The sequence below is a fragment of the Phaseolus vulgaris genome, chromosome 1, assembly GCF_000499845.2.
Source record: "Phaseolus vulgaris cultivar G19833 chromosome 1, P. vulgaris v2.0, whole genome shotgun sequence".
Taxonomy (NCBI): Eukaryota; Viridiplantae; Streptophyta; class Magnoliopsida; order Fabales; family Fabaceae; genus Phaseolus; species Phaseolus vulgaris.
This window is the reverse complement of record NC_023759.2, coordinates 4,026,487-4,053,298: the sequence shown is the minus strand read 5'-3', so window position 1 is coordinate 4,053,298 and position 26,812 is coordinate 4,026,487. Positions and strand designations below refer to the sequence as shown.

General features: G+C 29.8%; 3 protein-coding genes and 1 long non-coding RNA gene across 4 annotated transcripts; all 4 read right to left on the bottom strand.

Annotated features, from left to right (window-relative positions):
* Positions 1-589: 589 nt before the first annotated feature.
* LOC137815352 (receptor-like protein EIX2) lies at positions 590-8,618 on the bottom strand. The gene is made up of 2 exons (XM_068618496.1): positions 7,724-8,618; positions 590-2,871 (listed from the first exon to the last, which is right to left on the bottom strand). The coding sequence occupies exons 1-2, from the start codon at positions 8,616-8,618 to the stop codon at positions 590-592; spliced, it is 3,177 nt and encodes a 1,058-aa protein (XP_068474597.1).
* Positions 8,619-13,107: 4,489 nt separating this feature from the next.
* On the bottom strand, positions 13,108-16,853 carry LOC137816687 (receptor-like protein EIX2). The gene is made up of 2 exons (XM_068619940.1): positions 14,105-16,853; positions 13,108-13,411 (listed from the first exon to the last, which is right to left on the bottom strand). Exon 1 carries the CDS (start codon positions 16,769-16,771, stop codon positions 14,132-14,134), a length of 2,640 nt encoding a protein of 879 aa, XP_068476041.1. The 5' UTR covers positions 16,772-16,853; the 3' UTR covers positions 13,108-13,411; positions 14,105-14,131.
* A 2,018-nt stretch (positions 16,854-18,871) lies between these two features.
* Positions 18,872-22,749, bottom strand: LOC137816686 (uncharacterized). The gene is made up of 2 exons (XR_011081847.1): positions 22,355-22,749; positions 18,872-19,306 (listed from the first exon to the last, which is right to left on the bottom strand). It is a non-coding gene; the product is annotated as an uncharacterized lncRNA (long non-coding RNA).
* LOC137816274 (receptor-like protein EIX2) lies at positions 20,025-22,348 on the bottom strand. Its single transcript, XM_068619351.1, has one exon. It carries the CDS (start codon positions 22,047-22,049, stop codon positions 20,025-20,027), a length of 2,025 nt encoding a protein of 674 aa, XP_068475452.1. The 5' UTR covers positions 22,050-22,348.
* Positions 22,750-26,812: the final 4,063 nt, after the last annotated feature.

Here is a 26,812-nt window from a genome sequence, read left to right as displayed (position 1 = left end):
GTTCTTTGATCAAATAATATATTTCATCGATGATGATCTATATTATTATGTTTTTTGAAAAATTATTGAAATTGCCAACAATATTTAGTGCAAAGTTAATGTGGAATGATAACTTTTGCTATATAAAAGATACAACTTTGACTCGTCTTACTTATTAAATGCTACAAAGATCAACATTCTTTGCATAATACAGAATAAATGAAAAAGAAAAGATAAAATAGAAAACCATGACCAACATTAAAAAGAAAAAACAAAATACACCAACTATTAATAATAAAGTATTAAGTTCATCACTACTGACATTACTTGCAGTTTTATCATACGAATTACACCATCACGTCTTCTTCTTCTACGTTTGATGACTTATTCCCTTTTGAAGAATGAGAAAGGCCTAAAATATAAGATAACAAAAGCATTTTTATTAGAATAAATAACTAAACCATGACAAAAGCATTTTTAAAAGATAAAAGTTAAAGAATTAAAGTATATCTTAGTAATTATGAAAGAAAGAGTATGTAAAGACAAACTAAAGTGATATTTTAAATAAAAGGTTTTCACTTACCAGTATGGGTATGCAACCTGTTTGAGCTTAACGGGAGGGATTCATCTTGACAACCACCGTAACATGAAGTCGATCTCTCCAGTCATAAAGAAACTTGAAGTAAGCATGTCTCAGTTTTTTGTTGAAGAATATGACATAACAAACTCCCAAAAAGCTCATCACAAATCCAGATTCTATTCCGATGTAAAACCATAGCCAAAATTCAGAATAATTTCCATCTTCCCCAAAAAGCTTTTTGTCTTTATGTTTATCATCTTGAAAGAACATTTTGGTAAGTGGGGGTCCAGAAAGATCATTGTTGCCCATATAACTTAAAGTAGTAAATCCCTGAAGTTGTGGGCCTGATGGTATTTTTCCTCTCAAATTGTTGAATGAAATATTCAAATAACTCAAAAAGAACAAATTGGATAAGCTTTGAGGAATTTCACCTTCAAGTTGGTTTCTTGAAAAGTCAAGAGACTCTAAGTTTCTCATGTTTCCTATCTCATCTGGTATTTTTCCTGATAAATTATTGTTGGATAAGTTCAAGGAACACAATCCAATGAGACTACACATTTGTGGAGGTATTGTTCCGGACAAATTGTTACTTGACATATCAATTAAGGTCATAAAGTGTAGGTTTTCTTTATATTTTAATACTTGACCTTTAGTAACCAATTCAAGAGTTTCATCTTCATAGACGTAAACCTTACCAGATGTATGAAAGGAAAAAGAAAGTTTGTTGTGTGGAACATTGTTGAAAAGTAGGGTTTTGACATTATGAAGACAAGTGGGTATATAACCGGAGATTGCATTATGTGCAATATCCAATATAATGAGGGAATACATTTGGCATATTTGTGGAGGGATTTTACCACTAAAATGATTGGACCTTAATTGGAGAGCCATTACACTGTGAGGTATCCAATCTATGTTTCCCGATAAGTGATTATTGCGAACATTAAAGACCAATAGAGAGTGACAACTTTGCAATGAGGGATGAATCTCTCCATTTAGCTTATTGTCATTCAAATAGAGTGAGGTGAGGTTAGATAGAAAGCCCATTGATGAGGGTATCTTGCCTGATAGATTATTGCTTCCTAAGTGAATAACAACCAAAGATTTCCAATTCTTCCAACAATTTGTAAGTCCTCCAGATAAATGATTTTGTGATATGTCCAAGAACAACAAATTGTTTTTCCCATTCAACATCTTATGATCACATAAGAGGGGAGCTAAGTCTCCTGATAATGAATTATCTGATAACAAGGCAATGACCACGTTTGGTGATAATTGAGGCAAACAACCTTTCAAACCATTCGATGACAGATCAATCACTGTAGAGTTCAACAACACGTTTGACATGTTCCCGTCTATCAAATTACCTCCTAATCTGACTTCATTCATTCTTGATACAAAATTCCAGAATTTGTTTGGAGCCTCAAATGATGATTCCCAAATAGTTAAACTTTCAATAGATCGTTGAGTATATAACCACGCAGGAAGGTTGGGATTTGAAAACCTGAGAAGTAATTCTTCAAGTTGAAAGGGTGGAATCCAATGGGAGTCAAAATCAAGGATTAACGATGATGTTGAGTAAATATTCAAATTCTTTAATTTTGACAATTTGGCTAAAGTTTTCTCAGACACAACTCCTGTCAATGGATTTATGGTAACATCCAAGGTGATTAAGGAAGATAGATTTCCCAAATTCACGGGAATAGATCCAGAAAACTTGTTTATTCCAAGATCAAGATATTTTAAATGTTCGAATTCACCTAACCAATCTGGTATGGGTCCATCAAAGTGATTGCCAAACAAGTTCAAGATTTCCAGTTCTCGAAGATTTAACAACGCATTGGGTAGATGTCCTATTAAAGAATCTAAGCTAAGGTCTAAATCATAGATACCGGAACTAAGATTGAATAGCCACTTAGGTAACTCTGACTTAAATTTGTTTCCAGAAAGATGAAGAACTTTGAGTGCAGTAAAATTAGCATAGTGAAGAGACCAACTCAAGTCTTTAAGTTGACACAAACCCATTTCGAGGAATGAAAGTGATGGAAGCATAGTCACTAATTGAAGCCAATTAGTTTCCTTGCTAAGATCAATATCATAAAGGTCAAGATATTCCAAGGAGGAAATGTAGGGAAGCCATTGAAGGTTGTTGATAGCAAGATTCGAGTTAGATGATAAATCAAGATGACCAAGAGTTGACGAGTTGACACACTGACGAGGAAAAGTAGGTATGGATAGACTATGACAATTATGTTTATGCTCATAATCAAATTGCAATGCTAAGAAGTCATTGTTTGTCAAATCCAAGTAATCTAAAAATTCCAATTCCATTAACAACAAAGATAGGTGAATGGAACCTGTAAGGCAATGTGATTTATCTTGTTCGTCCCTGTTAGATGAAATAGTTGTAGAACACGGAAGACTGATTCCAGTAACTCTACTTGTGATGTTGTTACACATGACTCCTTTCCATTTGCAACAATCTAGTTTAGTGGACCATGAAGAAAGGACACATGATGGATCTGTGATTCCTTGTCTTAAGTTTAAGAGAGCATGCATGTCTTGTTGATTGCAGTGAATATTGAAGTTGCAGAGGCCATTGTTGAACATAATTCCGCAAAACAAGCATAAAAGAATGATTGGATTTTGAGAGTGAAATGTAGTCATGATTAAAAGAGAAATGTAGGGTTTTGAGATAGTGGTAGTAGAAGAATATTATATAAGGTTTTGAGAGAGATGAAGTTTTGGGTGCATTGCCATGTGTTTCTCATGCACTGTGCATGTATCATGGCAGGGAAGACCCCTCACCCCAACGTCTTTCTTCCATTCTCATTGGAATGTTTTGAAAATTGAAACATTGAAGCATGGTTCATAGTTCACACTTACCACCCAAAAATGTGAATATCATGCACTTACTATTATTGTAATAAATAAAATTCATTTTTTCATTTACAAATCTAACTTCTCAATTTAAATAAATAAGAATATGTGTTGTTATTGAGTTCTTGATTTGTAACACTATAACATCCTAGTGGTCTATTAATGGCCTGTGATGTTTAAACAACACTGTAGTAGTACTTCCATTATGTCTGCGCGTGCCTCCGTGTAAATTTTAATTATTATGAAAAATGGAAATATTTAATTGTTAAAGAAAACCAAAAAGATCTTAAAAAAATAAAAAAAAACCAAAATAATCTTTAGAAAACTAAAAGTAATTCATTGTAAAAATGTAAAAAAAAATGATTTAGGTTAATTTATTAAAAGATAAATGTTACTTTTAGTAATTTATATTTTGATATTTTTATGTTTTTATATATTCAATTTGTAATTTGAAAACACATTTTTATTAAATTTTATTACAAAATAGAACATAGATGAACAAAAGGGAACAGAGATGAACAAAAGAGTAAACTGAAGACAAAGGATATGAGAATGAATATCTCTTTTTTCTTATTATTCAAATCAAAACAAATGGTCTGAATATATACAAGTAGTACATTCATTCTAGGGTTTAACTAAAGAAGGAAATAATCAATATTAAATACTAGAATCATAACACACAAAGATAAAATAAAGGTTATTCCCTTCTATAAAGAGAAATAACTGATAATTAGAAAAGACACTCAATTATTCTTTTCTATAAAGAGAAACAACTGATAATTAGAAAGGACTCCCAATTAATATTAGGATCCTTCTGTAACTCTGGTATCCATATCCTTTAATACCCCGCCACAAGCTGGAGAGCAAATATTGATGAGACCCACCTTGGAACAAATATTCTTAAAAGATTGAGGACTTAAAGCTTTGGTATAAATATCAGCCAGTTGCTCTGTGGTGGAAATGGGAAGCAAATGGATGAGACCCTTCTTTAATTTTTCTCTGACCACGTGACAATCTATTTCTATATGTATGTTTTGTACGCTCGTGAAATACTGGATTTGCTGCAATGTATCTTGTTGAGTCATTGTCACAATATAAAAGAGATGGTTGCTCAAAAGGAACTTTGAAATCTTGAAGAAGATAAGTTAGCCATTGAATTTCACATGTAACAGTGGTCATTGCCCTGTATTCAGCTTCACAAGAACTCTTTGATATTGTTCCTTGCTTCTTTGATTTCCAAGATATGAGAGAATTCCCAAGATACACACTAAAACCAGTCACTGATTGTCTTGAATCACTGCAGGTGCCCCAATCACTATCACAAAAGGCTTTAAGATGAACATAAGTAGTGGAAGAGAAAAATAGACCAAGACTTGGAGCCCCTTTGATATATCTGAGAATTCTAATCGCTGCATTATAGTGAACAATTGTAGGCTTAGCAAGAAATTGAGAAAGTTGTTGCACAGAAAATGTTATGTCAGGTCGGGTATTAGTGAGATACATAAGTCTTCCAATCAATCTTCTGTAGGCTTGAATATCTGTGAAAGGAATACTTCCAGTAGAAGAGAATTTCTCATGATTATCAATAGGAGTGGGTGCAGGTTTGCAGGCTAAAAGACCTGCATCGGTTAATAATTCCAATGCATATTTCCTTTGATTTACCATTATTCCTGTCTTACTTCTTGCTACTTCTAGACCAAGAAAGTATCTTAAATTCCCAAGATCTTTAATCTTGAATGTCTGATTCAAGGCTTGTTTGATTCGAACAATCTCTTCTTTATCATTTCCTACTAATATTATATCATCCACATATACCAATAATGCTGTAAAAGATCCTTCAGAAGAATTAATGAACTAGGAATGATCATTCATAGATTGAGTATATCCCATAGAAAGCAAAAATGATGACAGTTTGGCAAACCATTCTCTGCTGGCTTGTTTAAGGCCATATAAAGCCTTTTTTAGTTTACAAACTTTTTCTGGTGGAATAGAAGTCAATCCAGGAGGAGCAACCATGTATACATCTTCTTTCAAATCTCCATGTAAAAAGGCATTGTTTATGTCTAATTGTTTCAATTCCCAATTATAAATAGAAGCTAAAGAAAGAAGCAACCTTATGGTGGTCATCTTTGCTACTGGAGAGAAAGTATTGAGGTAGTCAATGCCTTCTGTTTGTGTATATCCCTTTGCCACTAACCTTGCTTTATACCTTTCAATTGTTCCATCAGCCTTATATTTTATTTTGAATACCCATTTGCAACCTATGGCAGCTTTGTTCTGAGGCAGAAGAGCAGTCTCCCAAGTTTGATTTGACTCTAAAGAAGATATCTCACATTGTATAGCTTTTCTCCAACAGTCATGTTTCACAGCTTCAGAATAAGTGTTTGGCTCAACATGTGAAGAAATAGACATAACAAAAGATTTGTAAGAAGGTGATAAATTGCTATAAGACAAAACAGAATTCAAAAAGGATATTTAACGCTTGAAGATGTACTGGAAACATTAAGATTACAATGATAATCCTTTAAATACTCAGGTGATTTTTTTATTCTTGTGCTCATTCGGACAGATGGATCTGATTCAGAACTTTGTTCTATATCATGATTTTCATTGAGGTTTTGGTCTATATGGGAACAATCTTCTTCTGAAACCTCAATTTGTGACTCACAATTATTATCACTGCTATTTTCAAAATTATCACAAGGTGTATTATCACAAGGTGCAAGAATGGCTTGTGATGGCTGACTTAAGACAAATTGATCTTCAGCAAACAAAATTTGATCAGTAACGTCGGGATTGTTAGTTTCATTGCTAGTATCTTGAACCCTTTGGTATGGAAAAACATGTTCATAAAAGACAACATCCATAGACACAAAAATTTCTCTTGATTGAATATTCAACAAAATATATCCTTTTGTCCCCCGTTGAAAACCAATAAAAACACATTTTGATGCTCTTGGATCAAATTTTCTTCTATTTGTTGACAAGGTGCTAGCATAACATAAAGAACCAAACACCTTTAATCCATTAAAATTTGCATCAGTTTTGAAAAGCATTTCATGAGGAGAAAAATAGTTTAAAACAGGTGTGGGAAGCATGTTTATAATATGCGCAGCATGTATCACAGAATATGACCAATAAATGTTGGGTAAATGAGATTGTATCATAAGAGCTCTTGCTACATCTAATAAATGACCACGTTTCCTTTCAACTATACTATTTTGTTGTGGAGTATTGACACATGATGTTTGATGTATTATTCCTTTATTGACAAAAAAATTAGTCATGAAAAATTCAGTTCCATTATCACTTCTTATTATTTTTATTGTTGTCTCAAACTGTGTTTGAACAAAAATAACAAAATTTTCCAAAACCTTAACAACTTCAGATTTTTTTTTCAAAAGAAAAATCCATGTGTACCTCGAATAGTCATCAACTATGGTCAAAAAATATTTATGACCATGAATTGATGGTATTGAGTATGGTCCCCAAACATCTACATGAATCAAATCAAAACATTTTTTTGATTTAGATGTACTAATAGGAAAAGAAAGTCTTTTTTGCTTTGCAAAATGACAAACATCACAAACAAAAGATTTGTTATATTTAACAAAAGGAAATTTATTCTTGATAACATCAATACATTTATTTGAAATATGACCTAATCGAAAATGCCAAAGGGTTTCTAGATCACTAGCACTGACATTAATAGTATTGATGGTGTGTGTACATTCAAGGGGTTTGATTTGAAATTTCTGGTAAGATGGGATCCTGAGTATATAAAGTCTATCTTGCGTCTTAGCGATTCCAATCATCTTCATTGTTATTTTGTCATGAATGTGACAACCATTAGAGTCAAAGGTAATATAACACAAGATAGTTTATCAATCAATTTTGCTACGAAAAGAAGATTAAAATTGAAGCAAGGAATGTACAAAACATTGTCTATGACATGGTTTTGATTGAGAAAAACACTTCCAAAATAATTGGCAATGACTTGATTTCCATTTGGTAATTTGACATAAATAGGATCAATTTGATGATATGAAGTGAAATAAGTTAAAGATGAACAAATGTGATCAGTAGCACCACTATCAATAATCCAAGAACTAAAAGAAGAAGAAATAAAATTATTACCTGTTTGATTGGAGGGATTGGAGGGAATAATAGAGACTTGATTAGAAGCATTGCCACTGGATTTGGTCTGTTGTAAAAGAGCTAACAATGTTTGATACTGCTCAGGAGTAAAACCAATTTGTTGAGACTCCATTTCTGACTTTGAACCTTCATGATTCTGATTTTTGAACTTGAAATGAGGTGGAAAGCCATGCTTTTTATAGCATGTATCAATGGTATGCCCTGTCCTTCCACAATGACTACAAATTTTGGAAGTATATCCTCTTCCATTGCTTCCTCTTCCGTATCCAGCACCTCTGCCATAGGTTGTAGCATTGTTTTTATAACCTCCTTCGCTAGTAGCAATCATTGCCTTGGATTGATCACCAAATATTTGCCTCTCTTGTTGTGTAACAAGAGAGCAAACTTTATTCAATGATGGCAAAGGGTCCATCAATAAAATTTGAGTTCTCACAGTCGAATAATTATCATTTAGCCCCCTTAGAAATTTGATAATCTGGTCTTGTGTTTTATATTTAGAAACATTTACAAGAGTATTGCATTTAGAGGCACATGAAGAAGCGGATAGCGGGCGGAAAAGATCAAGTTCATCCCAAAGAATTTTTAACTGAGTGAAATAGTTTGTAACAGTCAACTCACCTTGTTTAAAAGAAGAAATCATCTCCTGGATATCATAAATACGAATCATGTCTCCTTGTGAGAACCTTTCCTTTAAATCATTCCATATGTCAAAGGCATTGTCCATACAGATGATGCTCTGCGCGATGGATTGAGAAACAGCCTTGAGAATCCACGAAACAACCAACATATTGGCTCTCTGCCATGTTGGAAACAATGATTTGGTACGATTGGGAGCTTCTATAGTTCCATCAATGAAACCTATTTTGTTCTTTGAAATTAGGCTAATTTGAAACAAACGAGACCAATGATGATAATTTGGTCCCTCAAGAATAATAGGGACAATAAGAAAGGAAAGATTATCTAATGAACTAACATGGTAAGGTGAATTAAGATCTTGTGAGGGATCATCAACTTTACCCATGAATAAATGTAGCAAGCAGAGCTCTGTCAGAGCTCTGATACCATATTACAAAATAGAACAGAGATGAACAAAAGGGAACAGAGATGAACAAAAGAGTAAACTGAAGACAAAGGATATGAGAATGAATATCTCTTTTTTCTTATTATTCAAATCAAAACAAATGGTCTGAATATATACAAGTAGTACACTCATTCTAGGGTTTAACTAAAGAAGGAAATAATCAATATTAAATACTAGAATCATAACACACAAAGATAAAATAAAGGTTATTCCCTTCTATAAAGAGAAATAACTGATAATTAGAAAAGACACCCAATTATTCTTTTCTATAAAGAGAAACAACTGATAATTAGAATCCTTCTGTAACTCTGGTATCCATATCCTTTAATAAATTTTTAGGATATACTTTTTAAAATATAGACTATACAGAAATGAATAATTTATTTTAAAAAAAATAAACATTCACTACAAGAACTTAAATATAAACTAATTTTAGAAAAATAATTAGTTACTATATTGACTAAATTATATATTGTTTTAGTGATTAGAAAATTATTGGTATCTAAATCAATTTTTCTAATTGATAAATAGTTTCTAAATTGGTATTTAATTAGCTACCATCTCAAGAATCTAAATAATTAGATACCAATTTAGAAACTATTTATCAATAACGAAAATTAATTTAGATACCAATAAATTGTTTGGTCTATAAAATAATATTTAATTTAGTCAATATAACAACTAATTATTTTTTTCTCTAAAATTGATTTCTATTTAATAATTTTCTAGTAATGATTTAGTTAATAAAATAATGGGATAAATTGAATAATAGTTATATTAATTTATTTTGTTAAAACCGTTTCTATATGACAAATATCAGAGTAGGAAAGAAAGAGATAACACCAAATAAAAGTATATTGGTTCACTCTTAACCAAAAGGTACATCTAGTCCTCAGCACACTACTAAGAGTTCACTAAAGCAATCAAATAAGATTACAAACACAACCAAGAATGTTGATCTTGAACCTTTCAAAAACAAACAACACTTTTAACCATACAGACTTAAGAAATGCGTAGTCATCATTTAAAACTAATGAAATTCTCAAATAAATAAACAAGAATACATATTCATCTGTTATATAATAATTTTCACGACAATATAAACAGTGAGCAAGATAAGTTTTTTTATAGTAATTTGTAAAATGAGCAATGTTCTAAATGGAAAATATTGTGTACGGAAATTAGGAAAAAATAGGATTGGTATGAAAGAAAATATAGAAAGGGAGGAATTGAGTGTTCTAAAAATAGGATTACGTAGATGAATGTCACTTATGTTTAGAATAGGTAAACTCTTTCCAACATCTATTTATGTTTCATGGCAGGGAAGACCCGTCACTGGTTGACCCCTCATCCCGACGTGTTTCTTCCATTCAACTTGGTTCAGGGTTCACACCTTGTCTCGATAGACCTTCTTCATAGATGATTTTAAAACAAAACATAAAAGTGATTTTTTTAATAAACTCAAATTATTTTATATCTGCATTAATTAATAAAATTTCTCCTCGTATTATTTTTACTAATTTAAAATTTGTATTAAGGTACTATTCCATTAATGTGTGTGTGAGCATTACATACGGATTTGGATTTGTATGTAAAATAAACGTTAGATACAAATTTTTACATACAGATCTGGATCCGTATGTAAAGTGAGCATTACATACGAAGTTTTACATACGGATTTAGATTTGTATGTAAAGTACGTGTTACATACAGATTTTTACATACAGATTCAGATTTGTATGTAAAGTGAGCATTACATACAATTTTTTACATACGAATCCAAATTCGTATGTAAAGTGAGCGTTACATACGGATTTTTATGTACAGATCCAGATTCATATGTAAAGTGAGCATTATATATAGATTTTTACATACGGATTCAGATCCGTATGTAAAGTAAGTGTTACATACCGATTTTTACATACGGATCCAGATAAATATGTAAAGTGAGTGTTACATACGGATTTTTATATACGGATTTGGATTCGTATAGTTCTTGATGGGAATTAGAAGCCATGAACAAACTAAATAAAAATAATTAAAAATTAAAATATAAAAGAAGGTTATAGAGAATTGAAATAATTTCAAGATTTATTACGTTGTTAGAATTAAATTAGAAAAGTAATTTGAGTTTAATTACTTTTTTAATTTAATTAAAGAAAAATTTATAATATTAAAATTATAAAAAAAATTAAAAAATTAAAAAAAATATATAAATATTAGCATCAATAATAATATTTCATATTGATTGTCTCCATCTAAATCCAATTAGAATTATAACACCTTTTTTTCTAATTGGACCATATGTGTTGCAGCCTATCAAAAATCTAAAAATAAAATTAGGTGTTGCATGAAGCGTATGAAGCGGGAATAATTACATACGGATTGTATCCATATATAAAGTATTCCATACAGGATATTTTTAATAATTATAATAATAATAATATAGATATTAATGATAATATTGATATTAATATTAATAATATTATTAGTAATAATAATATTTATAGTATTTATAATATTAATAATATTATTATAATAATAATAAGTATAATAAAAATTATAATATAACAAAAGAACTTGTCTGATCTGGTAGTTAAAGCTAAGAGACACCATCATCACACTCATATCATTCGACAAAAGCTGAGAGAATAAGAAAAAGGAAAAAGGGAGAAATAGAAAAGATGGAAGAGAAAGAAACTATATTATTCTAAGAAAAGTCACTTGAAAGCAGAAAGAAAAAATGAACATAATAAATAGGCATGAAGACTGTCTAACAAGTCTATAAGGAGAATGTGTAGCTATACTATGTGACACCCCAAACCATGAAATCTCATCCTCACACTCAAGAATTTATTATTGGCTAAATCATCTAAATTTATTAGAAAATTTTGTTAACCTTAGTCAAATTGATTAGGTTGTGTAGGAAGGCTGATTTATTAAAAAGGAAAACATTCATTCAAAAATTATTTGTAAACTCTCTTCCTTAATATTAATAATGTGAAGTCTACCGTCAAGTCTCCCTTTTCTATATCTTCGTGTTTGTGTACCTAGATTTCTTCTACCACTACTATTTGGATACCGATTATTATATACAGATTTATATAATAATTTAGAGACTAAAAAAATTATTAGTATCTAAATTAGTTTTTATTATTGATAAATAGTTTTAAAATTGGTATCTAATTAAATATTAAAGATTTAGCTACTAATTATTTAGATTCTAAAGTTGGTATCTAAAACCTTGGTAGCTAATGAGATACTATATTAGAAACTATTTATCAATAATAAAAATTGATTTAGATATCAATAATTTTTTTAAGTCTATAAAATAATATCTAATTTAGTCAATATAATAACTAATTATTTTTTTTATAAAATTGATTTTTATTTAATGATTTTATTATAATGTATATTGAAGCTGAATGTTGAAGCTTATGTTGATAACATCGTATAAAATGAGGTTTATGCGAATGAGAACTTGGAGTGTCGTTAGTGTCTTGATTTTACTATAACCGGTTTTCTCCCATGGAGGTTTTTTCTCCTCCATAACTTTTTCCTCTAGGATTTTTTGTGAGGCAAATCAATGAATAAATTGTTTTGAACTTAATGAATAAATTGTTTTTATGTAGTTTAATTAAAAAAAACTTAACATTTTAAGTTAAAATAAATAATATTTTATTATATAATACTATTTGAAAATTAAAATTGCAAAAGATAAATTCATGTAACAGTAGTTCAAATCAATTAAGAAATAAAATAATAAATTTGATTAATACTAATTACATTAACTCCTTTAAATACGATGACTTCTCAAAATAGAAAAGCCTATACAACTTTTAAAATAAATAAATAGAGGTACTAAAACGTTCAATAAAATAATTATTTTAAAATTATGATTATAATTATACAGTAATATATTTTTGTCAAAAGAATACAAATTTCATTAATATAATAAAACTTAATTATAGTTGTGTTATTTTATATAATTTTACATGTACCAACTAAATTAGTTATTCATTTACTTTATCAAATACCCTTCAAATAAACCAATTTATAAGCTTAGAACGTATAATTTAGAACTTTACTTAACTTATCAAGAACAAGCTAACTTATTAACTACTTTTTCTAAAGAGAATCTAACCCCAACCCTAATACTATAACATTACTTTCTACGAACATTTTAAAAATCACTACTAACTAAAAAGAAAAACTATTTTACTACATAATAATAGAATGACAAAATTTCCAATTAATAAAAGAATAAAAAATCATGAAATGAGTAAACAAGTCTTTGTTGCCATGATGCTTCACCATTCATTTTCATACAAAAACGTCAAGTACCCGTTGTTTGATCAAATAATATATTTCGTGGATGATGATCTATATTATTTTTTTTTTTGAAAAATTATTGAAATTGCCCACAATATTTAGTGCAAAGTTAATGTGGAATGATAAACTTTTGCTATATAAAAGATACAACTTTTACTCTTCTCACTTATTAAATGCTACAAAGATAAACACTCTTTGCATAATACAGAATAAATGAAAAAGAAAAGATAAAAAGAAACCATGACCACAACTTAAAAAGAAAAAACGAAATAAACCAACTATTAATAATAAAATATTAAGTTCATCACTGCTGACATTGCTTGCAGTTTTATCACACGAATTACACCATCACGTCTTCTTCTTCTATGTTTGATTATTTCCTTTTAAAGAATGAGAAATGCCTAAGATATAAGATAACAAAAGCATTTTTATTAGAATAAATAAATTAAAGGGAAATGTTCATTATCATATAATTTTGCAACTTAAAAATTTTAATACATCACAAAACATCAATTAATTCTAAAGTATTTTCACTTTTTTTTATAATTGGTTCTCATCAAACTCATAAAACATCCTTATATTTGATATTTTTCACATTTTAAGATGTAAGAATTTGTAGGTTCTACTTAAAAAAAGAAAAATATTGTTAAAATATAAATATTATTAAGACGGTCTCAGATTTGTAGTCAATCAAATTATCCTAATTCTAGTGTCCATTTTATCATGACTCAATTTTGATAAATAAAAAGTAAAACTAGACGAATTAAAGCATATTGATGTACTTTGTTATTATGCTTTGATAAGTTACAAGAATAATAAAATTTATATTTATATATGTTTTTCAAAAATTCAATTAAGACACAAATATCACATATGTATAAGTTGAGAAAACTGTACTACACTCAATTCATTTATATTTATATATGTTTTTAAATAAGTGGAAGATAAATATTAGTGTAATTCAAACAATACATAAAGATTAAAAAAATTAAAAGATAAAAGTTAAATAATTAAAGTAAATTTTAGTAATTATGAAAGAAATAGTATGTAAAGACAAACTAAAATGATTTTTTTAACAAAAGGTTTTCACTTACCAATATTGGTATGTAACTTGTTTGAACTTAACGGAAGGAATTCATGCTGCCAACCACCATGACATGAAATCGATCTCTCAAGTCATAAAGAAACTTGAAGTAAGCATGTCTTAGTTTTCTGTTCAAGAATATGGCACAACAAACTCCCAAAAAGCCCGTCACAAATCCAGATTCTATTCCGATGTAAAACCATGGCCAAAATTCGGATTGATTTCCATCTTCCCCAAAAAGCTTTGTGTCTTTGTGTTTATCATGTTGAAAGCACATTTTGGTAAGTGGGGGTCCACAAAGATCACGATTTCCCATGTAACTAAGTGTAGTGAACCCTTGAAGTTGTGTCACTGATGGTATTTTGCCTCTAAAATTGTTGAATGACAGATTCAAGTAACCCAAAAAGGACAAACTAGACAAGCTCTGAGGAATTTCACCTTCAAGTTGGTTTCTTGAAAAATCAAGAGACTCTAAGTTTTTCATGTTTCCTATCTCATTTAGTACTTTTCCTGATAACTTATTGTTGGATAAGTTCAAGGAAGATAATCCAGTTAGACTAAACATTTGTGGAGGTATTGTTCCGGACAAATTGTTATTTGACATATCAATTAAGGTCATAAAGTGTAGGTTTTTTTCATATTCTAATACTTGACCTTTTGTAACCAATTCAAGATTGTCGTCATTGAAATAGTAACGTGTACCAGATGAAGGAAAGGAAAAAGAAAGTTTGTTTATTGAAACATTATTGAAAAGTAGGGTTTTGATATTAGGAAGATAATTGGGTATATGACCAGAGATTGTGTTATGTGCAATATCCAATATAATGAGGGAAGACATTTGGCATATTTGTGGAGGGATTTTACCACTAAAATGATTGGACCTTAATTGGAGAGCCATTACCCTGTGAGATATCCAATCTGGTATGTTTCCTGATAAGTGGTTATTGCGAACATTAAAGACCAGTAGAGAGCGACAATTTTGCAATGAGGGAGGAATCTCTCCATTTAGCTTATTCTCATGCAAATGGAGTGAGGTGAGGTTAGATAGAAAGCCCATTGATGAGGGTATCTTACCTGATAGATTATTGCTTCCCAAGTGAATAGCAACCAAAGATTTCCAATTCTTCCAACAATTCGTAAGCCCTCCAGATAGATTATTCAATGATATGTCCAAGAACAACAGACTGTTTTTCCCATTCAACATCTTATTATCACATAATAGGGGAGACACGTCTCCTGATAATGAATTATTTGATAAGTTGACAAAGACAACGTTTGGTGATAATTGAGGCAAGGAACCTTTCAAACCATTCGATGAGAGATCAATGATTGTAGAGTTCAACAACACGTTTGATATGTTCCCGTCTATCAAATTACCTTGTAATTGGACTTTAGTCATCCTTGATACAAAATTCCAGAATTTGTTTGGAGCCTCAAATGATGATTCCCAAATAGTTAACCTTTCAATAGATCGTTGAGTATATAACCACGCAGGAAGGTTGGGATTTGAAAACCCGAAAGCTAATTCTTCAAGTTGAAAGGGTGGAATCCAATGGGAGTCAAAATCAAAGATTAACCTGGAATATGAGTATATAAGCAGTTCCTTTAATTTTGACAATTTGGCAAAATTTCTTTGAGACACAACTCCTGTCAATGGATTTGAGGCAATAGCCAAGGTAATTAAGGAAGATAGATTTCCCAAATTTGTGGGAATAGATCCAGAAAATTTGTTTACTCCTAGAATAAGATATTTTAAATGTTCAAATTCACCTAACCAATCTGGAAGGGGTCCATCAAAGTTATTGTCTTCCAAGTCCAAAATTTCTAGTTCTCGGAGATTTAACAATGCCTTAGGTAGATGTCCTATTAAAGAACTTGAGCTAAGGTCTAAATCATAGATATTGGAACTAAGATTGAATAGCCACTTAGGTAACTCTGAGTCAAATTCATTCGCAGAAAGATCAAGAACTTTGAGTGCAGTAAAATTAGCATAGTTAAGAGACAAACTCAAGTCTTTAAGTTGACAAGCACGCATTTTGAGGAATGAAAGTGATGGAAGCATAGTCACTAGTTGAAGCCAATTAGTTTCTTTGCTAAGATCAATATCACGGAGGTTGAGATATTCCAAGGAGGAAATATAGGGAAGCCATTGAAGGTTGCTGATGGCAAGATTCCTGTTAAGTGATAAATCAAGATGACCAAGAGTTGAAGAGTTGACACACTGACGAGGAGAAGGAACTATGGATAGATTATGAGAATTATGATTATGCACATAATCAAATTGTAATGCTAAGAAGTCATTGTTTCTCAAATCCAAGTAATCTAGAAATTGCAACTCCACTAATAACAAGGATAGGTGAATGGAACCTGTAAGGCAATATGATTTATCTTCTTCGTCCCTGTAAGATGAAAGAGTTGTAGCACACCGAATACTGATTCCAGTGACTCTACTGGTGATGTTATTACACATGACTCCTTTCCATTGACAGCAATCTAGTTTAGTGGACCATGAAGAAAGGACACCTGATGGATCTATGATTCCTTGTTTGAAGTTTAAGAGAGCATGCATGTCCTTTTGGTTGCAGTGAATACTGAAGCTGCATAAGCGAGTGTTGAATATGATTCCGCATAGCAACCACGAAACAATGATTGCCTTTTGAGATGGAAGTGTAGTCATGATTGCAAGACAAATGGAGGGGTAAGCTAGAATGGATGATTTCAAAGTAAAGGAGAGAAACTATACTTATAGTGATTGGAGTCCTAAAAGTTTCATATTATTAAGAGTATTACGTATACATATTCTTTAATAATTCAAGATACTTTTTAAAAGTAAAACCATAATGATAATATTGAATTTTCAAATAAATAATTGTTATTTTTAATTCAAAATAATGATGCTTTTAGTTAATGTAAAAGATTATTTTTTAAATAAATAATGTAAATTTTGCTTTCGGTTCATGTAAAAGATTATTTTTATGTGTTAAATCAAATAAATAAATAAACAAGGATACGCATTCATGTGTTAAATCGGGTCACAATATTTTTCACAACAAAAGAAAAAGAAAAAGTGAGCAAGTGAAGCAGATAAATTATTTACAGTAATTTAAAAACGAGCTCTTTCAAATACAAATATTTGTGTGTGGAGGTTAAATAAGGACATAATTGGTGTAAAAGGAAATATGAAAAAAGAGAGAGATTCCGATAACATTAAATCAATGTCACTTATGTCACTTATGCTAGTAAGATGTGGACGTGGAACCTATCCTATAAGTGGATAAGAATTAAAATAGCCTCATTTAAAATTTCACTGGGTTTTGGTCTAAAATTATTGGGTGCAGGAAGCAGTGGCCCTCTTGAAAGTCTAGGCCCATTTGTCTGGACAAGGGTTTTCACTATTTGCACTTGCGCCTTTTATATCCGCATCACCATTTTCTAAAATGCGTAGGCCTATTAAGCTGGGCCAGTATTTCCACTATTTGCACCAGTCTTTTATTCATAACCTGCCAGTTATTATTTGTTACTATTTTTAGAAAAAAGCCTTCGACTATTTAGCTAGTTCAACAGTTTTACTATTTGCCACCTAATTATTTTACATACACCATCATCAACAGTTTTTTTTTAAAAGAAAGAAATCAATACAAATAAAAAAATATATTAAAAATATAATTTTTTACATTATCTTCTACTCAATATTTTTTTTTTAAAAAATTATGATTTTCTTAATAAGATTCACTCAAAGAGTAAATAGTATTATATAATTTACAATATTTCTCTACTTACTTTATGATTTATATATAATATTAAATATAATCGTCAACACTCTCTTATACTCTAACTTGCGTGAATCATAAAAATCAATAAAGTCATGCTTCTTATCTACTTAAAAAAACAAATTTAGCATTGCAAACATTAGAATATTATATTATGTTTATAGACATGTTATGGCAATGAAATGAGAAATATTTTGTTATAATTTAAAACCAGAAATATCATATCATATTTAAAGTCATGCTTGTGAAGTAGAGAATAAATTGTTTTAATGTTTTGATAAAAGGTGGATGAATTAGTTCATCTAAAAATAAGTGTAAATTCATTAAATAATCTTAGTCATAGATGATTTTTTTTTTATCATGATGGGTATTACAATAAATTATGATTTAGGATATATGAGTATGCATTATAGATTGTCAAATTTTAATTAATGACTAAGGTTTATTATTTTATCTTTTAGTTTTTAATTCTTAATTTAAAGTAGAAGAGATCCTTAATTTCTTTTTACTAGTCATTTCAATTTTATAAAAACAATTAATTATTAAATTATTTTTAGTATTTATTGGTTTATTTTTTAATTTTTTATGTAGTTCAATTAAAAAAAAACTTAACATTTTGAAGTAAATAATATTTTATTATATAGTACTACATCAAAATTAAAATTGCAAAAGATAAATTCAATGTAACAGTAGTTCAAATTAATTAAGAAATAAAAATAAATAAATTTGATTAATATTAATTACATTAACCCATTTAAATAAGATGACTTATCCAAATAGAAAAGGCCTATAAAACTTTAAAAATAAATAAATAGAGGTACTAAAACGTTCAATAAAAATAATTATTTTAAAAATTATGATTATAATTATATATAAAAATATATTTTTGTCAAAAGAATACAAATTTCATTAATATAATAAAACTTAATTATAGTTGTGTTATTTTATATAATTTTACATGTACCAACTTAATTAGTTATTCATTTACTTTATCAAATAACATTCAATAAACCAATTTATAAGCTTAGAACTTTACTTAACTTATAAAATAGAAACTAACTTATTAACTAATGTTTCTAAAGAGAATCTAACCCTAACCATAATACTATCACATTACTTTCTACGAACATTTTAAAAATCACTACTAACTAATGCTACGAATATTTAGTGTAAAGTTAACGTGAAATGATCTAGCTATATAAAAGATACAACTTAAATGCTATAAAGATCAACACTCTTTGCATAATACATAATAAATGAAAAAGAAAAGTTAAAATTCAAAATCATGACACAACTTAAAAAGAAAAAACAAAATACACCAATTATTACTAATCAAATATTAAGTTCATCACTGTTGGCATTGTTTGCAGTTTTATCATACGAATTACACCATCACGTTCTCTTCTTCTACGTTTGATTCCCTTTTGAAGAATGGAAAATGCCTAAGATATAAGATAACAAAAGTTTTTTTATTAGAATAAATAAATTAATGGAAAATGTTCATTATCATATAATTTTGCAACTTAATATTTTTAATACATCACAAAACATCAATTAATTATAAAGTATTTTCACTTTTTTTTTAATTGCTTCTCATCAAACTCATAAAACATCCTTATATTTGATATTTTTCACTTTACGATGTAAGAATTTGTTGGATCTACTTAAAAAAAGAAAACATTGTTAAAATATAAATATTATTAAGACAGTCTAAGATTTGTAGTCAATCAGTTTGTCCCAATTTTAATGTCCATTTTATCCAGACTCAATTTTAATAAATAAAAAGTAAAACTAGACGAATTAAAGCAAATTGATGTACTTTGTCACTATACTTTGATAAGTTACAAGAATAATAAAATCTATATTTATATATGCTTTTAAAAAAGTCACTTAAGTTAAGGCACAAGTATGACATATGTATAAGTTGAGAAAACTCATTTATGTACTACAATCAATTTATTTATATTTATATATGTTTTAAATAAATGGAATATAAATATTAGTGTAATTCAAACCATACATAAAGAATTAAAAGATAAAAGTTAAAGAATTAAAGTATATTTTTGTAATTATGAAAGAAAGAGTAGGGAAAGATAAACTAAAGTGATATTTTAACAAAAGGTTTTCACTTACCAGTATTTGTATGCAACTTGTTTGAGCTTAACGGAAGGGATTCATGTTGACAACCACCAAGACACGAAGTCGATCTCTCAAGTCATTAAGAAACTTGAAGTAAGCATGTCTTAGTTTTGTGTTGAAGAAAACGGCACAACAAACTCCCAAAAAGCCCGTTACAAATCCATATTCTATTCCGATGTAAAACCATGGCCAAAATTCATATTGATTTCCATCTTCCCCAACAAGCTTTGTGTCTTTATGTTTATCATCCTGAAAGCACATTTTGGTAAGTGGGGGTCCACAAAGATCACTGTTGCCCATATAACTAAAAGCAGTGAATCCTTGAAGTTGTGTGCCTGATGGTATTTTGCCTCTCAAATTGTTGAATGAAATATTCAAGTAAGCCAAAAAGGACAAACTGGATAAGCTCTGAGGAATTTCACCCCCAAGTTGGTTTTTTGAAAAATCAAGAGACTCTAAGTTTTTCATATTTCCTATCTCATTTAGTATTTTTCCTGATAAATTATTGTTGGATAAGTTCAAGGAAGACAATCCCATAAGACTAAACATTTGTGGAGGTATTGTTCCAGACAAATTGTTACTTGACATATCAATTAGGGTCATAAAGTGTAGGTTTCGGTCATATTTTGATACTCGACCTTTAGTAACCAATTCAAGATTGTCACTTTCATAGATGTAAGCATTACGAGATGTAGGAAAGGAAAAAGAAAGTTTGTTTTTAGAAACATTGTTGAAAAGTAGGGTTTTGATATTAGGAAGACAATTGGGTATATGACCAGAGATTGTGTTATGTGCAATATCCAATATAATGAGGGAAGACATTTGGCATATTTGTGGAGGGATTTTACCACTAAAATGATTGGACCTTAATTGGAGAGCCATTACCCTGTGAGATATCCAATCTGGTATGTTTCCTGATAAGTGGTTATTGCGAACATTAAAGACCAGTAGAGAGCGACAATTTTGCAATGAGGGAGGAATCTCTCCATTTAGCTTATTCTCATGCAAATGGAGTGAGGTGAGGTTAGATAGAAAGCCCATTGATGAGGGTATCTTACCTGATAGATTATTGCTTCCCAAGTGAATAGCAACCAAAGATTTCCAATTCTTCCAACAATTCGTAAGCCCTCCAGATAGATTATTCAATGATATGTCCAAGAACAACAGACTGTTTTTCCCATTCAACATCTTATTATCACATAATAGGGGAGACACGTCTCCTGATAATGAATTATTTGATAAGTTGACAAAGACAACGTTTGGTGATAATTGAGGCAAGGAACCTTTCAAACCATTCGATGAGAGATCAATGATTGTAGAGTTCAACAACACGTTTGATATGTTCCCGTCTATCAAATTACCTTGTAATTGGACTTTAGTCATCCTTGATACAAAATTCCAGAATTTGTTTGGAGCCTCAAATGATGATTCCCAAATAGTTAACCTTTCAATAGATCGTTGAGTATATAACCACGCAGGAAGGTTGGGATTTGAAAACCCGATAACTAATTCTTCAAGTTGAAAGGGTGGAATCCAATGGGAGTCAAAATCAAAGATTAACGATGAATATGAGTATATATCCAGTTCCTTTAATTTTGACAATTTAGCAAAATTTCTCTCGGACACAACTCCTGTCAATGGATTTGAGGCAATATCCAAGGTAATTAAGGAAGATAGATTTCCCAAATTTGTGGGAATAGATCCAGAAAAATTGTTTACTCCAAGAATAAGATGTTTTAAATGTTCGAATTCACCTAACCAATCTGGAATGGGTCCATCAAAGTTATTGTCTTCCAAGACCAAGTCTTCCAAATCTCGATGATTTAACAATGCCTTAGGTAGATGTCCTATTAAAGAACTTGAGCTAAGGTCTAAATCATAGATATTGGAACTAAGATTGAATAGCCACTTAGGTAACTCTGAGTCAAATTCATTTGCAGAAAGATAAAGAACTTCGAGTGCAGTAAAATTAGCATAGTTAAGAGACAAACTCAAGTCTTTAAGTTGACAAGCACGCATATTGAGGGATGAAAGTGATGGAAGCATAGTCACTAATTGAAGCCAATTAGTTTCTTTGCTAAGATCAATATCACGGAGGTTGAGATATTCCAGGGAGGAAATATAGGGAAGCCACTGAAGGTTGCTGATGGCAAGATTCCAGTTAAGTGATAAATCAAGATGACCAAGAGTTGAAGAGTTGACACACTGACGAGGAGAAGTAAGTATGGATAGATTATGAGAATTATGATTATGCACATAATCAAATTGTAATGCTAAGAAGTCATTGTTTCTCAAATCCAAGTAATCTAAAAATTCCAACTCCACTAACAACAAGGATAGGCGAATGGAACCTGTAAGGCAATGTGATTTATCTTCTTCGTCCCTGTAAGATGGAAGAGTTGTAGAACACCGAATACTGATTCCAGTGACTCTACTTGTGATGTTATTACACATGACTCCTTTCCATTGACAGCAATCTAGTTTAGTGGACCATGAAGAAATGACACCGGATGGATCTATGATTCCTTGTTTGAAGTTTAAGAGAGCATGCATGTCTTGTTGGTTGCAGTGAATATTGAAGCTGCATAAGCCCGTGTTGAATATGATTCCGCATAGCAACCATGAAAACATGATTGCCTTTTGAGATGGAAATATAGTCATGATTGCAAGACAAATGGAGGGGTGAGCTAAGATGGATGACTTGAATGTAAAGGAGAGAAACTGTACTTATAGTGATTGGAGTCCTAAAAGTTTCACATTATTAAGAGTATTACATATACATATTCTTTAATAATTCAAGATATTTTTTAAAAATAAAACCTTAATGATAATATTCAATTTTCAAATAAATAATTGTTATTTTTAATTCAAAATAATTATTCTTTTAGTTAATGTAAAAGATTACTTTTAAAATAAATAATGTAAATTTTCCTTTTAGTTAATGTAAAAGATTATTTTTAAATAAAATAAATTGTTATTTTATAATGCTTTCAAATAAATAATTATATAAAATATTGTTTTTAAAATAGTTATTGTAATGCCATATTTACAACTTAAATATTAAAGTGAAATAATTTGTTATGATTTCATAGAAGTATGTGATAAGATTAGAGTTTGTCCTCTGAGAATATAATGAAATTTTGTGATAAATAAAAAAAAATATAGTTAATTAGATTTGCAACGACTTGACTATAGAAACCGATTATTTGACCAAATTTGTCCCCACGAAAACGATTTTGGAAAGACCTATTCAAATCAAACATAAATTATGCATGGCTTGTATTCATTCCTTATTTCGAATATTACTAAATATTTTAAAATTAATCATTTTTAGGTACATATATTTTTAAATTAAAAATATTTATTTTATAAAAATGCGTTTAACGGTTTAAAAATAATATAATATAGTTTAATGACAAGAAGATGAAGAAAGATGAAAAAGAAATTCTTAAGGTCGAAACTTTTTTTTTCGGTTTTAGTGGTTAAAAAATATCATAAATTCCACTAATAACATTTACAAGGATTAAAAAGTAATTTTCAAATTTTATGGAATTAAAAATAAAGTAACCAAATTTAGGGAACTAAAAATATATTTAAATATAAATGTATTTTAATATAACTTAATTTTAATAAATGAATGTTTTAATATATAAATTTTATTATCATTAAATTTTGATAATCAATTTTAATGTCTAAGTTGTAATGCAAATTTATGATAAATGAACTTCATTGTTATAAAAAGTTATTTAGTATATTAAAAAAAATTATTACAACAAATCTTTTAGTAACATTAAGTTTCCAAAATACATATAAAGTAAACATAAAAAGTGAAATTAAATAATATTCTTAATTCTGTTCAAAACTTTTTACTTTTCTTATACCTCATACTAAATACAATCACAACATAAGAAAATATAGAACTCTAAGACACACCACTCACACAGTATATAATTCAAATCATATTTACCAGTAACATGGTATGCATTCTTGTAATAACTAAAAATTATGTCATTCATGTTTCATAACTACATTAATAACTCCATTCGTTTCCATTTGTTTTTGTATCTGTATGGACAAAGAGGGACCTAGATAATACCTGAAATTGGTTGTACAATTGCTAATTTGTCAGTAGTCTCCTTGCTCCTTCCTTCAAGTCTCCTCCTTTTGTTATTGGTGTTCGGTCAGTGGTTAATGCCCAGTCGGGGTGACCTGAAAAGGTACTCTAAGTAAGTACTTTGTGTAAAGAGTATATATTGTAAAGTTGATTAAAGCCTACCTTACACCTCCGCAGAGGGTTTTATTATAGTGTTGGTTATGAGCCCTTGCCATGATGGACCGGATATCAGTTATTGACTGATATGCATTCTGATCCCCGATTAATAAGGAGGTATATTGGTACATAGGTATGCTGAAATATCTGGAGAATATTTGTAACCTCTTTCAATTAATCAAAATACATGAGATTGAGAAAGATTATTCTCAATCCCAAAGGGTAGAATTAGCCACGTATACTTCTAGCACCTTCCTTTCTCTCAATTGGTTATAATTCACTCAATAGTGTTTTCCTATTAATCTGCACACTAGGGTTGTGCCTCTAGTCCCTTATTTTACTTAATTTGTTAGAGTTAGGTGACTTCCTGCGTCGTGCTCATGGGCTTAATGATAAAAACATAAAAATAGTCCAATTAATCTGACACATTCTCATTGTTGAGTTGGATTTTTTTCTCTCTTTTGTGTGTTTTGGGCCTTCCAACTTTCTTCTTTCAACAAATATGATTCTTCTTTAGTCCAAATTTCCATTCTTCACTAGAAACCTACAATTAAGAACAAATTTGGAAATAAAATGCTCTTATTCAATTAAAGATCATACAAAATGTAAAAGGTATAAATTCATAAATTAGAAATATTTTATATGTAAATTAGCAATTAATACTCATAAGTGTCTATATTTTAATATGAAATATTATGGAAATTAGACACTTATCACATGGATCAATTTTAATCCACTCAAAAAATAAGATGCTTTTATTTGTTCACTAAATAAGTGGGTTAAAAAGTCTCAATCTTCGTATCCACATTAAGTGGATTAGACTAAAGTGGGTTTTTTCCACTATAAGATTTCAATAAACTCCTAAATATTTTTAGAATTACATGAGTCATTAAATATTCTAAATTGAAAATTGATATCTAAATATTTTATATTAATTATAAATTGATCTTTAATTAATTTTAATTATTTGCAACTTAAGTGAAAGGTTATATATGGTCAACCTAACTTGTCCAATTGACCCGATCCAATCCAACTTGAGTTTGACTTGACTTTATATCTGACGTGCATCCGACTTTGTTCATTTCTATCTTAGTTCGACGTAACATGGCCCTATATGAACTTAGCCCAACATACGAGTCTAACTCAACTTTGCCCGAAGTGGACTCTACTCGACTTGACTCGACATGAGCTCAACTTAACTCAGTCAAACATGAGGTCATGACCTAACTCTACTTGATCCAACATGGACTCGACTCAACTCAAAACGACATAGACTTGATCAACCCTTAATTTGACTTGGACTTACCCCAAATCGACCTACTTGACTTAGGCATGACCCAACCATTCCCATATTGACCTGGAACAACTTGCACAAACCTAGTTTCTTTCCAACTCGAGCTGACTTAGGCTTGACTTGATTTGTCAAATATGAGTCCAAACCAACTTGTCCAACTCAAGTTCAACCCAACTTGATCCAACATGAGCCAGGTCCATCTTAGCCTAAGCAAAACCTATCCGAAATTGCACTTGACTTGACATAGACTTGGTTAAGACCTAACTTGTCTCAACCCTTACTCGATCCAACTCAACACAACTTAGGTCAAGTCTAACTCAGCTTGACTTGGACCTATTCCGTCTTAGTCTGACCTAGACTTAACCTTATTTGACCGACCTAGACATATCTTGACCAACTTAACGTGGTGCTAACCTGATCTAAGTTCAATCCAACATTTGTCTATACTAGGTTTGAATTTGGATTGAATAAATATTTTTCATTTATATAAAAGAATTCTTTTAGTAATTTTTTTCGTTTTCATTTTTAAATAATATTTTTTTACTTTAAAAAATATTCATGGATTGAATCTTGCTCATGGAATTTTTATTGGCAGTTTGACTCAATGATTTTTTTTAATGGGGACTTTTTTTTTTTTTTTGGCTTTGTAAGCTTCTTTTTGTTAACCTCTGCCCGTATGGATAATCCTCATAAACTAGACCAAATTGAAAGGTCTAAATATATTGGAACATTCATATTAATTCCTAAAATAGGAGATAAGATGATGTTAGATTTTTCGTTCACAAAAATTGTCCGGATGAATGATAACAAAATAAAGAAAATGAATTGAATTAGATTTATTTGGTAAAAAGAAGAATTATTGTTTTTCGGAAAAGGAAGTTTGTGGAGGATGTAAATATAACAAAATTACAGTCAGATTCGTGCAAATCACGGTTGAAAAAACAGAAGGGACAAACTCCAATTTAGATATAATTTTTTTTTTCGAAAGGAAAGTTTGTGGAGGATGTAAATATAATGAAATTATAGCCATATCAATATTTTTGCATGGTGGAAAAAAAAGAGAGAGAAAAAGAAAGCAAAATAATTGTTTAGAGCGCACCATCCAAGTCACAATTCGGTTGAAAAAAATGGTGGTTAAGTATATTTTTAAGGCTTAAATAATTTGTTTTACTTCTTTGTGAATTTTAGATATACGATCTTTAATAAAAAAAAGTATAATGTTATTTAATAAAATTTGTATTTTAT

Excerpts from the sequence above, each read along its gene's own strand:
- LOC137816274 (XM_068619351.1), bottom strand. The coding sequence starts at position 22,049 with ATGCTTCCATCACTTTCATCCCTCAATATGCGTGCTTGTCAACTTAAA.
- LOC137816687 (XM_068619940.1), bottom strand. The coding sequence starts at position 16,771 with ATGACTACACTTCCATCTCAAAAGGCAATCATTGTTTCGTGGTTGCTA.
- LOC137815352 (XM_068618496.1), bottom strand. The coding sequence starts at position 8,618 with ATGGGTAAAGTTGATGATCCCTCACAAGATCTTAATTCACCTTACCAT. Across the intron at positions 2,872-7,723 it reads CAAAAATCAGAATCATGAAG|ATTACTTGGATTTGACAAAC; the intron begins GTTCAAAGTCAG and ends TGGAATTTTTAG.